Source organism: Athene noctua, chromosome 6 (genome assembly GCF_965140245.1).
Source record: "Athene noctua chromosome 6, bAthNoc1.hap1.1, whole genome shotgun sequence".
Lineage (NCBI taxonomy): Eukaryota > Metazoa > Chordata > Aves > Strigiformes > Strigidae > Athene > Athene noctua.
Window position 1 is genome coordinate 16,266,028 of NC_134042.1, and position 18,038 is coordinate 16,284,065.

Consider the following 18,038-nt stretch of genomic DNA (forward strand, 5'->3'; position numbering starts at 1 on the left):
ACCAAAATTATATTATAATACAACTTGAAGTTTTCCAAATTCAAAGCATTTCAGTTTATTCAAAATTGAGCTTGGGTCATGTGTGTCCTCCCCCAGCTTTGTTTTAAATACTAAGCTAAAAAAAATAGAAAGTTCAAATTTCTATTGCAACAGAAAGCAAGAATTTGATTTAAGCACTTTTCAACAGAAAATCTTACCAGCAAAACATACTACCTGGCTTGCATTGCCCTTGTGATGTGCAGGAATAGTTGAGAATTTTACTTATTTGCTGAAGAACTGCTGGGAAACCCTTTACACCTTCAGAATGCAGTAAAACAAAGTCAGGTCGGTGGCCTGAAAAAGTCATTGTGCAAAGGGGGACAAAAATAAGAGTTAGGAGTGCAAAAAGAGTGGAAAAAGGAGAAACTGATATGAAAGTACAAAATGAGATTTAATTAAGATTCAGGTGTCAGCACAAACAACACAGCACAGAGGCATCTTCTGCTCCCAGGCCCATGTTGATAAACACAACAATCACCTACCCCGAGTTTCGAGGCTGTTGTAAAGTCTTCTTTCTGCTGTTTCCAAAAGCTGTTTGCATGTCTTCCAAAGATGGCACTGAGTACAAGCTAGGTCAAATGCTGCCATTGCTGAAGGACTGAGGTCCTCAAGGACTTCCCGCAGAGGATCAGTATGCTCCAGCTGGATGTTGGTGATCCAGAAGTTTTCTTGGAGAGTAGGGGCAAGACTTCCAGAAGTTGCAAGCAATTTATCAGTAACATCCGAGATGGAATAAAATACCATACCTACATGCATCAGCAAAACACACAATCACTAACTTAACAGTATATTTATCTCAGATCCTGTCATGGATAATTATTCTCTAATCCTTTAGGAAAATAATTCAATAGGTGGCCAGCTTCACAGATCAATTACTACAGAATGGATAAAACTAACTGAGCATCAACAACAAATTTCAGCATTCTTAGTCTCCTTTTAGTCAAAGAACCACTATGTACTCTTCTGAACAACTGCTGCACTCATTATGACAGTATTCAAATTGTCTTCTGTTTTCCACTTGTCCCTCACCTTCTATGAGAACTCAAAAAATCCAGCCCTTACCAGCTGCTGCTGCGTTCCCAATAGCTTGCAGTGTCGAACGGCCACTGCCAGATTTCCTGATGCCTGTGGTGCCATCTGATGTTTGAGTCTCAATATTGTGCTCCACTCTTGCCATTTCTCGTACCGCCTCTTGGTAGCGCTCCATGAAAACCAATTCACCATAGCAAGGTGAAGTATCCAGATTAAACATCAAAGCCACCTTTCAAAAATAATAGTACAGAGCATGTCAAAGGAGTTTTCAAAGGCCAGAAAGCTTTGGGAGTTTTTAGAGAAGATGAGGGAATCAAATAAAACAGATACTTTAACTGAAGAATGTCCTCACAGACACAGCAGGCTGAAATGATAGGGTTTTTTTCTGAAAAGTTTTAAGTGCCTAAAAACCAGGACCTTAGAGACATTTTTCAACTATTTTTATAAAGCTTAGCTATTATTGGCTGCAAGGCTAGAGTTGAATTAACTTTCATAAGCCACATCTTTCAGAATGACTACATGATTTCAATACACTATGTAGCAAGAGAAACCTATCACATTGGGCCTCTAAAGTAACCTATTTTAAACAAATTCTTATTCAGCAAGGTATACCTTCTAGAAAACCAAACACAGAGTAAATAAGCACAGCTGTGCAAGTTCTTATTATCAAACCAACAACAGAACACAAACCAAGCTTGAATTCTTTATTATCAGCGTTACTGAAATTCAAAGTAACAAAGCAAAACAAAATGCTTCTTTTGGCCCTAAAGTAGGAACAAGATAAAGTGGCATGCTTGATGTCAAACACAACGAATGAGCTGAGCAGTAACCTGCTGCTAATGCAATGCTTAAATGCTATTAACTGCTCCAATATCACTATCTGAAACTCAGCCAGGTCACTGCTTTTTGCAGAGGATCCAATCACTGATGCACCTTGAGATATTTTTTTGGAGCATCAGCCCAAAAGCTGCATAGAGAAAGGTATGCACAGCTGTGAGGGAGCAAAGAACTACAAACATGCAGACTTCAAGTTGACAAACGTGTCAACTTCAAGTCCTTCTGCCTGTTTTCCGCATGGTCAATTTAGCCTCAAAACACACCTCCTTCAAATAAATGTAATTGTCACTTTGGCTCCACTCTGGATAAGGAATACATTTGCATGTGCCTACCGAGCTTACAAAGGGCAGAGTGTCATGGTTTCAATTCACTGACTAAAGGAAGCACTGCAGATGCTGCTTCCTCAGGAGGCTTCAAATGAGCTCTCCGTGTTCTTCATTCAGCTGAAACACTAAGCTTGACCAGCTCTCATCGCACATTTTCACGCTTAGAAAAAGCATTTTTAAATAACAAGGAAAAAAATGTTGTAAAAGCATTTTTAAATAAAATGAAGAAAAAAAGCCCCAGCATACTTGGGATGTTGGTTTGGAGTATCTTTGTTCCTTTTACTCGCATCTGAAGCGTCCCTTTCACTTGAAATGCTGATGCTTCAGCTCTATGCTTGCTAACGCCGAAGAAGCAGCAATTTCATGGGCTATCACAACCACAAATGTCAATACCAAATTAGACTTTTAATTACACAAAATACATGCAACTCATTTACCTGATGGGCTTCTACGAAGTTTCCTCTCAAAACACAAGAAACTAACAGAGATTCTGGTGGGGAAAGCATCATAGGAATGAGGGGGTTTTGCTGATGTGGTCTCACCCTGCTTTCCAAATCACTTGAGCCAGACACATTACTGGTACTTCCCTCTGCAAGACAACAGAATTAATCAGGATGCTATTATGGAAAAAACATTTGACCAGAGAACAGCCAACTATCAGATAACCTATTTAACACAAAATTATAGGAACAGAGTTGCAAGGAAATTTTAGGGTAAAGAGGTTAACATAAACATCTTGTTAAAAATTCTCATAATATTTCACTATTTGGTCAGAAATTTCAGTTTGGTTTTCATCCAAATGTAACACCGTTTAGCAGCTACATAATGTGGATGCAATGCTAGCGCACCGCTTCAATACAGATTAAGGGAGATGTCAAGTACTGGACCTATTAAATCAATTTAGCATGCCTAAGCATGCTCTAGGTTACATGACTACCAGTCTATTAGCTTTTTTGATGGTTTGCACATCACTAGATTGCATAATGTTTCCTGCAAGCCAAAAATATCAAGAAAAATCTAATTTTCTTATTCCAGATGAGATACATACTATTCTAATTATTAAAAAGTCAGCCAAAAATGAGAGCTCCAGGAAGTGTAAAGTTCTAATTCTACACAGAATTGTGCCCTACACAGAGCAGTAATTCACATTAACTAGTCAAGCAAATACTCCATCATGCACAATCGACAAGACAAAGAAATACTATTTCTGTGGCTTAATACCTGAGGTACTGGTGCTTAGCTCGCTGCTTGTACTTTCTAATGATGCACTAGAAGTTCCCTCTTTCCCATCTAAAATGGAAACAAATCAAAACCAGCACATTAAATGCTCTTTTTCTAAACAAGGTAATTAAAACTTACTGCAAGTAACAGATCAGGAAAGAGCTCTTCAAGAGAATCTCACAAATGAGCCATCACTGATGTCTCTGATAAATGCACAAACTTGAGGAAAATGCCATGCAAGAGGCTATGTTGGGGTAGCTCATCAGTGACTCATGTCAGATACTTTAAAGCTTCTTATTTTGGAACATCCCACACCAAAATCAGATGTATCTTTTAAAGGTTAAATAGAAGAAGGGTGAGGAGCCCAACTTTCTACTAAGGCTGCCAATTTAAGCAACAAATTCCTGTAAATTCACATCCTAGATACTACTGTGACAGGAATGAAAAGATACCAAACAGCCATTTGATATAGTGGAGAAAGGGAAGAATTGGTACTGTAGTTGCCAAGTTCTCCCCTGCCCCAAATCAGCCTACATATGAAAGAAGTCATTTTCTCACCTGAATTGAATTATCTTTTAGTTGTGCAGGTAAGCTTTAGGAAAACAACCTCAATCCAAGTGGAACTGACACTTCAAACCATTTAGAAAACTAAAGGCAATAAATCTAGTTCTATTCCTAGTCCATTACATCTAATTGCATTCAGCTATGAGCTCAGCAAAATTATACACATTTCAGAGATGTCTTCTCCATGTGAATTTTTTCAACCCACCTGCTCTGTTGTACCTTTGAGATCTACTTCGTTTCTTAAAGCTGGAGGACCTGATTAAAGAGCAGTATCTCCTGGAAGCTGCAAGCTGATGTTCTGTGAAACATTTAAGCAAAAACATTATGAAATAGCTAGACAGGCCATAAACCAGTATTTGTCTACCTTGAGAATCTATCAGCACATCTACAGAGGTAGAGCTGTTGTGGCAAATCTCCAAAGGAAACACAGTTGATCTCAGCTAAGAGCTCTTCTGCAGTAAAGTTTAAACTAGCACCTTGAAGTAATTATGAAGCAATTCAAACAATACAGCATTTTCACATCCACATCCAATGTTGCTTGGAATGTACTGTACCTTCTACACACCCCTGATGAGTAATAAGGGTCTTTTCCAATCTAAATGATTCTATGATTCTAGCTATGCAGAAAAACAGGTATAGTCCAAGTACATCAGCAGCTAGAAACAAGGTGAAAATAATAATAAAAATAGTAAAATAGAGAGTTTGATCTGTCATTAAGGTTTTGCTGAAACAACTGGGTTCTTCAGTAATGCTGGGTAGTATGAACCGTGTTTCAGTCAGCAATTCTGGAAGCGAACAAGTAATGGGGGCATCAGCCCTTAAGACAGAAAATCCAAGAGATATGCAGTGTCAAGAAAAGCCAGCCATCTCCCCCAGAAAGATGTTCCCCAAACACTTGTCATCATCTGTCCAAGAGAAACACTGAGGGCTGCCTACTCAAACTCAAGTCTCATCACTTCCCCTCCTTTATAGGGAGAGACTTGAGAAACAGTTGAACACAAGTTTGGAAACTTGGAACATTTAAGGTCCATACTGCCCAGTCTTTCTTGGGACATGGAATTTGCATGGTCTGAGATACACAATAAGCCACACTGATACAAGCAGAAATCTGACAGTAGCAGGTCTAACTAGTTATAGGATAGGGAGAAGGGTGGAAAATATTTCCTGAGTATTTTGTTCTAGCTACTCCTGAGGAGTAGTCTGCATCCCAGAATAATTCAACTTCCTCTGATATACGTTCCTAACATGTTTCCAGACTAGGCTAAATCAACACTCCGCCCATGAATGAGTCTACCTGGTTTGCACTGGATCACACACCACCACATCCATTCATATCACTGTCTCGTCAACCTAACCTGTGACGGAGGGGCAGGAGAAAGACAGGTGAACTGAAGCAGTGTGTACACAAATGGAAGGGGAAAAAAGGAACAGAAAACCCAACCTTTCTGGTTAGAATAGAGATCACTCCTATTGGAGAATGGTGCAAGAACCAGGTGATCTCCAACTAGGTGACTCTCATCATATCTACCAAAATATGCTCCCTCAGTAAGATTCTCTGAGAATTTAGTCTTGAGATCATTGCCTGGACAGCTGTAAGAGAACAGGGTTGATGTATCAGAAAGTGCCAGATACAAAGCCTACCTGCATTTCTATTACTCATCACCACCTTGTATCGCCAGTGAGCTTCAGAAAGGTATTTGGAAAACTGTAACACACGACTTCCAAAGGCATCTCTGCTTGCAGAAAGATTCAAGCACTCAACAAGCTCCAGCTCTTCACGAAGCACGTTACTGGAGTCCCATGGGAGCGAACTCTGAATTTCTTCCAGATGGCTGAGAAGCAATGTGAGGAAGGCATCCATGGCCACATCATCAACTAAAAATCCAGTAACACCACTGGTGAAATGTTTGAGATCCAGGTAGTTCACCTTAGAGGTTTCACAGCTTTTGCCACCTAACATGGAGTCATGAAGATCTGGGGTATCTGTGTGAACCATCTCAGCAGCCAGCAGATGCCTCTCTAATTTCTTTTCAGCACCTATTAGGTGCTGTGGACTTTCCGAGGCGGAAGACCGCCGACTAGCACTGCCTTCTACACTCACAGTAGTACTCTTTTTCTCAAGATCATCATCCTCTGCATAATCCTCAGGTAGAAGAGTATCTGTATGGAGGTCACTGTAGGAAACAAAAAGCAAGGAGAAGATATTCTCCAAAACCTCAAGGCGCAGAGGAGCAGGAACACTCCTTAAAAACTGCTGACACTTCACAAGGTACTGAGGAAATACTGAAGAACACTCTGTATAATTAAAAACAAAAACAAAGAACAGTTACAACATTTTCCAGGAGTTCCTTCCTCCAACCTTTGCCCTTTAAGTATACACTAGAAGAGAGAACTGTCCCAGTGGTTCAGAACCAATCATGCCTCCACAAATCAAGTAAGTATAGGTTCCACATTTTACATTTAAAAAGGTAGTATGCCTCCTCCCTCTCAGTAATGCCAATTATCACCTTGTGCAATGATGTACAAACCCATGTGACACCCATTTTAGTCATTAAGTCAGTTTTAGTTCTGGGAAATCGTAAGCTCTTACAAAAGTATCCTTCCCACTACCATGCTGTATCTAATATCACCTTTTTGCACTAAATTTTTAATACAATTACCTTAAATGTTTTAGAACAAGGCAGGTAGCTTATTCCTATATATTATTACTAAAGGTAACAACACCTCAAAGAAATGCTATTTTACTTGTCTGCAAACCATTCATAGCCCACTGAATAAAAACATCGTATGTACACAGGGTGCAGTATTATCCCAACATCAAATGATAATTCAGAGCCCAGCAAATGGAGAAGCACAAGCTACTGAACCTGAGAAGGCTAATCACCTGCTGGTTCTCCAGAAGTTCCATCTTCAGGGATATCACCAAGAAGGCTGCGTACACAATCTTTGCACTTGGAATGCTTATGTGAATTCACACAGAGAGCATAGATAGCATACTTCATGGCACAAAATGCTCGAAAGAGTGCCAGATTGCGTCGCTGACTCAGGGCGTTAGGGAGTGTTGCTGCTGTGGAGGAAAATAAGGGTGGTGAGGGGGTAGGAGGTAAGACAAGAAAACAAGTCAATTTTCTCCTGCAGCTACGACACAGCAATACTTATCCTGTCCTTCTTCCCCACTGTAACCTCCATCCCAGCTTTGCTCTACCTCATTGTTACTTCACATTTAGGAAAGGAAAAAACCCAACAAAACAATTAACGCCACAACAGATGGACACAGAAAAGTCAGGCCTGGATCCCCTTCTGAAAATGAAAACAAGTTTTCTGTGAATTTGTGTTACAGGACCAGGCTACAGCACAGAATGATCATGAACTGCTCATAGTGAGTCTCATTAGAGGTATGTGATTAAGCTACATTGCTGCATTTACAACACAGCGACAGACTGTGTCTCATTTCAGCATCTTTGAATTTTACACATTAGGTAAGTAGGGAGATAGTGTAGACTGGCTATGCCCATAGCGAGAACAGCATATCACCACCTCTACAGATTTGTACGAATAAATACCACAGTGGATTGTCTCCACAATGGCTGGCCATATAGATCATATACAGTCTGCAACTGGTTAACGTACAGTCCCACAGTTCCCTTCACACATTTATGATAAAGGCAACTTAGAGAAGTACTGTACCCTCTTCTTTCCCCTTTTGCTTTTTTTTGAGGAAAGAAGGTGTCACATGCCAGACACATGACCTCTTCTTAATAAAATGGAACATCAGAGCTGCAAATTATGCAAAAGTCGCACCATCATCCCCTTCACTCAGGAACACAACAGTCACATATTGTTACACTGGGTTTAGATAAATTATCCAACTACTGTACAATGGCTAAACAAACAAAAAACCCCCAAACCCCAGACAGTGTTAAATTAGTGCTTGAATCCACTAATCTATGTTCTCATACAAGAGGGTAGATTGTCCATTTACCTATTGTCATGCAGGGGAAGCATTAGCCAAGGGTTTTTTTTTTTTTAAACAAAGCACTGGTTTGATGTACTGATAATGTCCCCATCCAAACTCTGGGACTGAGCAGCGTTACCTAGGAAGTGTTTCAGCACTCTCCACAAGGTTTGAGCATGATTTCAAAGAAAAGCACCAGCCTGAACTCTTCTGAAAACTACAGAGCAGCCAAGACAAAAGCCTTGAGAGCACAAACAGTTTGAAACCAATTATTCCCTACCACTGCAATTCTAAACAGTGACAATGGTGGAAACTATAATGTAGACAGCAGACAGAACTGGGGAAACATCCAAGTATGGATCCTCTGCAGAACCCACATATGTAGCACCCAAAAAGCTCTCAATACCACTCTGTAGAGAGGACTTAAGGCAGGTGAAACCAGAGGTCTGTTTCAGTCCTGAATAGAGTCCTCTGAAAAAGAGAAATAGCTAGCTGGAGATACTACAGCATACACACTGGTAATCAAATGCAAGTTTAATACACTTTTGCCACCCATGTGGAAAGACCTGGACGTAGTGAGTCTCTGTCAGTATCTGTGTCTAAACCAAGCCTTTTCCTTGTGCCAGTACTGAAGAACTACCCTTTAATTATAAGCACTTGCTTTTCTTATGCCAGAAATATTAACACCTTATTCTGGAATTCTGTACCTCATGAGGAAATTTCTGCCCATCATTTTTGGTAGTGTAACGGTTAGTGTTACACACTGATCTGAAGGGTGCCTAAACACAACTGTCAACTAGTACCACTACCTCAGTTTCACTACTGCAGCTGACAGCTGTGTGTCAGAAAAAAGGGAAAGAAAGGCAAATACATGGGCTGAGGGGAGAAAAAGACCTACTAACAATACCGTCAGACAAATCGAAATATCATGCCTCCCTCCTCCCTTTAAGTTTCAAAATAGATTATTTTAAAGAACATTCTATTAAACTGTGTTCACAGAATTATCTGAATTTTACAATAATCACTGGGCTGAAGAGAGAGGGAGGACTCATCTTCCGCTAACTAGTTCTGTAAATTAAGGTGATCTGAAAAAAAAGAATAGAAACCACAGCTAGAGTTCTTTTGCTACAGTCATACAGCTTGCAGAAGATCTAACAGGACTGTCTCTTCCTGGTTTTGAAGTTTTTGACTTTCTGCTTTTAAGCAGAAAAGAATTAAAATTTAAGAACTGATTAAAAAAAGCAATGTCAGCAACAACAAAACAAGCAATTTCAGAAAGCAGGACACTGAAACTAGCAATTATGAGTCTCAATCATTGTCTTTCAACTGTCACAATAATTTTAACAACAAAACCTGCCAAAATGGGACTGGAAATCAACATTTAACAATCCCATACTGGAATGAGAAAAAACAGCTTCCCACTAGTCAACTAGAAAATCTGTGCAAGATGCATCACTGAGAGCTCTCCATGGAACTCAGGTTAAAATTACACATGTACAAATTCCTATCCACAGGAGGAACAAGACAGAAAAAAATTGCAGCTTCTTAGGTTCTAGTACAAGCATGAAGATTGAGCTTCTGTATCGTTAAGAGGCCCTATCAGAAAACAGCATTAAAATAGCAGCAGCTGAACCTGGCCATATGCTGCAATCAAAAAGGTGTACAAGGAGAGTCACTTCTAAGTGAACTTCTAAGGGTTTAGTAATCTCAGGTATTTTAGGAACCAAATGGGAACATGGGAAGATGAGTGAGGCAAGAGGGACATCAACATAGACGGTAAGGCAAGCCTTACTGATTTTAATACTAGTTGATTTGGTAAGACTTAATATTAGAAGAAAAAAAAAATTTGTATCTTTCAAAAATTAAGATGTGATAGTACGAGATACTGTCTATTTCATTTGGCTTTGCCCTTTGATTTTAAATTTAAGCACACAGATGGCCTAAATCCAAAACATTCGCTTACTTTTCAAGCTAAGGGTATTACAAGTATATGAGTTACATTGAGTAGCACGTATTATGAGCATGTGCAAAGTCTTGTTACCATTTTGAAAAAGCTCTTTCAGAGATCTGTCCTTGTGAGATTAAAGTGATCTCACAACTCTTTCTTGGGAGACAATTTACTCCCCAAAAAGATTCTAAAATAATTTCCACATGCTCTCTAGTTTTCTTCCACAAAACAGCTGGTAAGTGGTATCTTCCTTATTTACAGAAGTAGGTCAAAAGAACAGATTCTTCCTGGCAAAAATATTGAGCAGCATATACTCAATGGATCAGGGTTTTTCTGTGTTCTCAGGATCCTACACATTTACCCTGCATCTGTTGGTCTCTAGCAGGAACTTTCTGAAGAAGCTCAATAACATCATCTTCATTCAGTGCCAGAAGATTAGTGAGATGATGAAGAGAGTACACTGCAGTGTGGCAATCTAGACTGTGCAAGTGTTGCAAAAGAACCTTCCTTGGGATAGCAATACTGCAAGAGAGAACAAAGAAAGAGGTGGCACAGATTTAGGTGTCTCAGCCATGTTTAAAGACGTATCTCCCACTCTAATTCTGATTCAACCAAGCTACTGCAGTTAAAAAGAAAAACAAATAGCATAGCTAATGCCCATGAAGCAAGTCAAGAGCTTATGATATACAGTCACTAGCAGATGATTAGACAAGATTCACAGAAAAGAAAACAATTTCTATTTGCATAAATAAATAGACTAATAGGCAGATTTGGCAAAGACAGTTTAGAAAAAGTCCTTCTGATCATTTTACCTGTTTTGCTGTATGCACCATTCAAGAACTTCCACCTGAGCCCACAGCCCATCACAGAAATCTTTTAGTACTGAATCATTGCACAGATCCTAAATGGAAAGACAAATAAAAAAAACCTTTATGACAAATCCTCCAGTCAGACAGAAGAACCAAGCCTGTGTCACATATGGGATGTTCAATAAGGCTTCTTTATCCAGACAATAAGTTTCAAGTACAGAAAGTTGCCAGTGTTATTACAAAGCCAGCAAGGAAGGTCTGTTCTGAAGGAGCATCAAAATCAGTCAGCCTTCACTCGATGCACCTACAGACCATGGAAAGGTGGCTACATCCCTTTTCAAGGTTAGCTTTCAAAATGGAAATTAATGCTTCTTAATAACAGTCTAAGATACTAACCTCTAGAACTAATCATGTACTGGAACAGATGATATACTGGGTAGCAGACAGTTATTCTCCTTTTCCATGTGCTTTTCTACTACAGATGCCTGCCTGCTAAAACCAGATCTAAGACTCTCACTTTGCAGAGGCTACTGAATAGACCTTCAGTCTATGCCCAATAGATTGTAACTCCGTCAAGGCAATACCAGCCCAGACCTGCCCCAATGATCCAGCAGTGCAAGGCACCCTGTCTCCCCACCTCTGTTGTCCAAACCACTGGCCTGCAGGCAAACATCATCTGAACTGCAACTATACCTTCAAAGATGAAGGCTCCCCCCAAACAAGGTGGATCTTTCAGTCACAGCTCTTGCCATTCATCATTTCATTTTGAGAATGGGTATGGGAAATTTCCAAGCTACCCCGCTGCTGAGCTCTAGTTAGTTGTGACCAGAATTAGTCACTACCCAGGGATGACTCACTGGATGAAATGACACCAATCAAACATCCCCCACCTCTTTCCAAAAATAATCAACAGCCATTTCTCTCTCCTAACAGCAAAGGCTGAAGAGCTTATGCAAGAGCAGCTTTCAGAATCTCCTGAGGAGTAAGAAGAAATGCCAGTAATTTACCTACTCACAACTGTAACATCTTAACTTTTTTAAATTCCATTTTGAGAAAGATCAACATTCTCACTGGAAACTCCCTGGTTTTATTTATTCGTACATTTGAAAAAAACTGTATTATCGGAACTCAGACTGGGATACTGCCACCTGCTTTCTGCTGATTTACCTGAGTTTTGTGAAGAGTCCATAGCAATGCTTTTGCTGATTCCAGGCTTTGACAATGAGTCCACCCTAGCAATACCAAGAGGCGGCTAAGGGGGTTGAATTCTCTCCTCAATAAGCTGTTCAGGCCTGCATAGTCTTCTCTTTTCAGTAAAGTTAATGCAGTCACCTAGAAAACAAAAGGAAGAAGTATTTATCTTTCCAAAACACAGAGTCCCACAATGGCTGGTAGGTGATATAAGTGAGTAACTAAAACAGTGCAGTTCTGTATCTGGAAACTTCCCTAAACTTGTATTTTCCTAGCCCTCAGGTTACTCTCCAGTAACTGTCATGAGGAAAAAAATCATCATTTCAAATGCTTACTACAAAGCCCACGCACACTCCCTCACTACATTATCTTTACCTTCTTTCTATTGATTATGTCTCTGTCAAGGGCATTATGTAAGAAACTTGCATGAGCATGTTATTTAGAAGTGGAAGTACGTTCAACCTTAAAAACTCGCACTTTAACAGTGACCACCTACCTGTATCATAATTCTATCTATGTAAATACATTCAAACCATTTAATTCATAACAGAGTCATTTTCACCAGGTCTTCAAGCTCTTTAAAACATAAATTTTACTGTGCAAACTGCCTCTCTGTCTCACTACCCTAAATCTACCAGCATCAGAAAAGCAAAGCAACAGTTCAAGGTCATGGGATAAATCAAGTGGTGTATCCAACAAAATTATAAGCAGAACATAGGACTTCTTAAATCCTGAAGATCTAATTTTCAGTCTGCATGCAGATGAGCTTTTCCAGAAATCTCAATGAACGTTTTAAGTTAATCACAGAGCTGAAAGCAGGGGAGTTATCACCAGTTACCTCCTTGTTCCTGTAAGTCATGACCCCTAGTAAATACTATTTGAATACAAAACGCTTCTGTGCACCACCAAGGTATGTTCAATACATGGACTGACTTCAGCCACCATTGGGTTTCCCTCTTAATGATTTTATGGCCGTACCAGAATCTGTTCCAGAAAGTGCTTGCTGCTGCTCAAGCAGTAGAAATAAGCCGTCTTCCAAGAAGGAGCCTCTTTGGGATCTGAAAACAAACTCATCACAGTCCGCTCTGCATCCAGCTGCTCAGATGAACCTAAAAAACATCACAAGATTACCTTCCAGTACAGAGGGGTACCTTTGAAAGAAGCATAACTGCTCTTAATTTGAACTGAGATTTACCTTAAACATTTCCTCAAATACTAACCTGCTGTTACATGTTAACAGTTAAGAATCTCAGATATTGTTACTGGATAAGAAGAAAGCCAAGCAGAGAAATTTGGCAGAAAATAAACAGGCCAGATAGGAAACTGCCTGGACAACTGTTAACACAGCAAGAGCCTGTTCAGCACACAAGCTGTTTGCATTAGCTCAGGGCACACTGCCTTTCTTTCTCTAGTCATACACATCTTATCTGTATGTTGTATGAACTCACTTGTGCTCTGAGAGACTATGCTGCTTGCAGGGCCTCACAAGGACTTCTCCAGCACAGGAACTTCTCAGATGTGTGCAAAGCAAAAAAACTGAACTACTCACAGTGAGAATGAAGGTATCTACATCTCCATTTCTCTTCCCCCACAAGGAAGCACTAACTATAGTGACTATCAGAAATGCCAGTCTGCCACACCACACCAGCCTGAACTTCCCTTCAGCAAGTGAAAGGAGGACAGAAGATAAAAACCCCATTGGCCTACACCTCAGTGTACAGAGGTGAGCGAAAGAGGGTAGGCATTCTAGTTTCTCCTCCCTTGCACGCTCACCTGACACTTTTCTGACAAGAGCATGGGCACCACTTGCCATTCAGCTTCCACTCAGATCCCAACTAAACATATTAGTCATACGGAGCTAGACAGAAGCTGTGAAGTTACAGCCAGTACAAAAACAGTTGGCTCTGGCAAGCAAGCAGGTAATCAAACTGCATCTTCTTTCCAGCTGGGATATTGGCCTGCTTCACATCTCCTTCCACTTCTAGAAGTTTTCTTTTCCAATATTAAGGGGTTTGAATGTTTTGGGTTTACTGAGGTAGTTGAATGGTTATTGTCCTGAAATGGAACATCCTCCAACACAGATGACCCCAAGCTGGAACTGAACCAATAAAAACCTTCTATACACATGGAGAGTGAATTTTCTAGTGACAAGCAAGATCTTCAGCAGGAGAAATGCTGAGCAGACTAAAAGAGAGGACAACAAGGGGTGGTAAAGGAAGTGCTGACAAAGAAGACAGCATAGACTGCAGAAATGTAGGGACAGCCCAGGAGTTTCTATGCCAGTTCCTTGCTTTAAGTCATTTTAGCATCATTCTTTACAAGACTCCATGGCCAGACTTCTTGACAACTTGCATGTTTAAAGCCTCAATGCCTTTGTTAATCAAGAAATTAAAACAAAGCAAAAGGGAAACAAACCTTTTTGTATTGATTTTGACACCAGAAATTTCTCTCTTGTTCTTTCTATGAGAACACTGCTATACAGGGTTAACAGGCCGTGGCTCTGTTTTCTCAGCATACAGTTTAGTAGCTTCTCCTCCCTCAGTGGGCTTCCCTCAGCCCAGCATACATCCAAGAGCTCCTTGAATAGTTGCTGTATTTCATCTGCCTGATGCTCCACCTCAAAAGTCACTATACTAAGAGCAGCATAAATTGTATCTACTAGTTCTCTTTGATCTAGTTCTGTTGAAATCTCAGAACTGCACTGAAGGCTCTGCAGAGATTTCAAGGAGTCACGAAGAAATTCAACAAAGATATTCTGTAGAGAACAATATTGCTGGAGTGAGGAGCTGTGTGCGCCTTGTTCCTCCTGGAAGAACTCCAGCAGGGCTTTTACCCTCTGGGGAGCCCGCAGCAAAAGCTTCCGAAGAGCTGAAACAACATCCAAACTGAATCTGTGAGAACAGCCATCTCTTCTTTTCCTGTCTGTGATGTCCTTGTTCTGGGTGCACTCAAATGCTTCAAACAGTTCCTGGTAGGGAAATAACAGAAGAGTAAGCCTTTCAGACTCCATCAAAAATATGAAATAAATTATTTTTAAAATATGAAAATTGAAAGCAAGAAGATAAATCAATTTGGAAACATCATTACTACTTAGAAAATCCATTAATAATGGTTCCCCTTGTCCAGTATCCTTCCTAGAAGAGTGGATATGCCTGAATATGTAACAAAATTTAAAGAATCCTACAATACATAACTACGCTATATGGGACGTTCTCATAAGCAAGTCACGTTGGTTCAGAGGCTCCTATGGGATGGTGAAGCATTCCCATATTCTACCTTAGCCATATACTGATGTGACTTTATCTTCATAAGTCAGTAAGAACATGATGATTTGTGTTCAGTCTTTTATTTTTATTTCTACTTTTCCAGATTTATACCATCTATCTACTAACTGCATTGTCCTCATCAACACTAATTTTTCAAACTTGGTTGAAACTAGCCAACAGATTCAAAAGCCATCTCAGACTTCTTAAGCAACAATAATTTTTCTTGCTAACAGAAGCAAACCTACAGTTCCAGAACTAGGAAGGGGAAAACAAACAAACAAATCCCAATTAGCTCTCACAATAAGGGGTGGGAAGGTAAGGGACAAGCCAATTGAATAGCAATTAAGCAGCACCTGTATTTCTGGAACTATGCGAGTGCTGTCCTTGGCTGGAAGGCACAACTCGGGGAATATGGAGGATAGAGGTGGTTGGTAAGCACATCAATGAGAACATCTATCAGCAGTAGAAGACAAGTTCACACCAGCCTTTTCTTTATTTGCTGGTTCACAACATAACTCTACCTACTAACGTGCCTCTGACAGTAACTGTGACAAAGATACGAGGTTGCTGAATCTCCTATTTCTGTGCAACACTGCAGACAATGGAGGAGTATTTAATGATCTTGAAGGTTAGATGTTAATATACACAGACTTAATCAGTCATTAAGAGACTTCAAGCAGATTTATTTTAATCAACAGTCAAATTTACCTTGCTTGCTTTCATCCTGTAATTGTTAATACTGCAACCTTAGAGAATTATTGAACACCTTTTCCGTATTCATATTTGAAAACTTGCTATATTCAGAGGCTATTTGCCACTTTCACTTTCCTCTTAAATGAATTTGTTCTGTTTGGCTTTTTTTAAGAGTTAGAACCTGTAAGACTATAAGCAATATCTGAGGACATTCCACACACCATGTCAGGTCTAATTCTGTTGTAACCAGCACCAAAGTTTTACAGCTTTACAGCTAGTAACTCTCCTGATTTTCTGCTCTATACTTGCTTTTGATATTAATCCATCTTTGCATATGTCCATGTATTTCACAAATAAACCAGTCTGCACGGATTAATTAATAATAGAAAAATGGGTCTTGGACCTCAGAGCGCATATCATACCAATTACTAAATAACATCAGTAGTAACAATACAGTGTCTAAAAACTTCCAGGAAGGGGGTAAAGGGGTGCAGAAGAGAAAAATTAAGATCTTAGGAGGAAGAAAAAGAAAATAGACATACTTTTAAATTTTTCTGTTGACTGTGGTTTATTTTGTCTCACAGTGGGTTTTAGTTTTATGATTACTAAAGGTGTCTATAGATATAAGACAGTGGCAACGAGCTGCAGTCAGGACTGAAGTGTGTTAGAAAGACCATGTAGAAAAACTTGTTCCCTGCCTGCCTACAGCCTCCTCTCTAGCCAGAGAAATCACCTGGAGGCACATTGGATTAACTTCAGAAAGGAATCTGAATTACAGTCTCTTTCAGTTGCCTAGAAGATTAGTAACACACAAGCATCTCAGGCAGTCCAGTTAGCAGATTTAATCTCAAAACCTGATAAAGTTGGACATTCTGCGTAACAAGTAGGGCATACTAAGTAGCTCACCTTTAGGACTTCCTCAGGGACATCTTTCTGTAGTTCTTCCAAGAACAATAAAAATTCAGTTTCTCTCTGAAGAACAACTGGAACGGTTTTCTGAAACAGTATCAGAGAACGGGAAAGACATTAGCCAACCAAGATTTTATTTATTTACATTAGCTTATAAACCTCATCTTAGCTATTTCCTCAACATCTTGAGACAGATTGAAATATCTCTCTGAAGATACTCAATTCTCAGTTAAAGGCTATTCCACAATTAGGTTCTGCCCCCACACCACTGGATTCCATTTATCTATACATGTGGAAACAGTGTCACTTTGTCAGGAATTACAATCCCATCAGAGACATCTTTCCTCAGAATATAAAGAAAAAATGCAAGTAGTGACAAGGACAAATGAAGTAAAAAAAAAAAAAAAAAAGTATGATCACATATCCCAGTGTACCAATTAAAAAAAAAAAGAGGAAAAAGACTAGTTCCTCCTCATGAAACATACTGCACCTGTCTGTCTGGGAACAGCAATACAGCAAGCACATCGCCTATCATCTAAAGCTTATAAAGAATTCTGTGAATTGTGTGATGCCTGAGCTATTTCTTCTTCAATATAAGAAAGGCGCTACACAAACGCATAAGTTGATACGCTCATGTTTTCCATTTACAGAAATGCTTAATGCTAAAAAGCCAATTTCTGTTCCCAATTTTTCTCTCCAGTGTGGAGAAGATTAACAGTTGTTTTGTGATAAGTTTGTTAAAAGCAGTACACCTTTCCAAGCTACCTTGAGAACTTAATTCCATGAAACATGGTAAAGCCTATCATTTAAATAAGCAACTAGGCAGACATTTTGCACTTGGAAGTCACCTAAAAGTCAGAGCTCTAAGTCGCACTTGGAAGTCAGCTAGATGTTTCTGTACCTGATTCCTGGCAAGCCATTTTTCCAGCACAAGAAGCCAAAGCCATGCAGATCTCCATGGGCTAGAATTCTGTCCCCATCTACAAAAGCAACAAGCACATACATTGGATTATACAAAGTCATTCCCATCTCTAAGATCCAGGAAAACACTGTCAGAGGTCATACTGATTTTTATATTTCTCTGTGTAAGATAAAACCAAAGATGACTAAATAGATGAAGATGAGTCAGACAGGAACAGAATGCAGAAAAACCAGAATATTGGTACTACTTACACATTAACTCAATGATTTCTGCTGTGCAAGTAACTGCTTTTAGATATGCCAAATACTAACACTACTGACATAGTT

The 18,038-nt window shown here is 39.6% G+C and overlaps 1 protein-coding gene across 1 annotated transcript in view; it reads right to left on the bottom strand.

The window, feature by feature from the left end:
* Window positions 1–18,038, bottom strand: part of ZFYVE26 (zinc finger FYVE-type containing 26) — a 51,136-nt gene that overhangs the window by 30,565 nt on the left and 2,533 nt on the right. The window contains exons 3-17 of the mRNA XM_074909744.1: window positions 17,692–17,770; window positions 16,788–16,877; window positions 14,338–14,890; window positions 12,901–13,031; window positions 11,899–12,063; window positions 10,735–10,823; window positions 10,284–10,444; window positions 6,904–7,086; window positions 5,661–6,314; window positions 4,225–4,317; window positions 3,456–3,524; window positions 2,672–2,823; window positions 1,102–1,300; window positions 522–785; window positions 214–333 (exon numbers count right to left, since the gene is read on the bottom strand). Of these exons, the coding sequence (XP_074765845.1) occupies window positions 214–333; window positions 522–785; window positions 1,102–1,300; window positions 2,672–2,823; window positions 3,456–3,524; window positions 4,225–4,317; window positions 5,661–6,314; window positions 6,904–7,086; window positions 10,284–10,444; window positions 10,735–10,823; window positions 11,899–12,063; window positions 12,901–13,031; window positions 14,338–14,890; window positions 16,788–16,877; window positions 17,692–17,770 (3,002 nt within the window). The remainder of the gene's footprint in view (window positions 1–213; window positions 334–521; window positions 786–1,101; window positions 1,301–2,671; window positions 2,824–3,455; window positions 3,525–4,224; window positions 4,318–5,660; window positions 6,315–6,903; window positions 7,087–10,283; window positions 10,445–10,734; window positions 10,824–11,898; window positions 12,064–12,900; window positions 13,032–14,337; window positions 14,891–16,787; window positions 16,878–17,691; window positions 17,771–18,038) is intronic.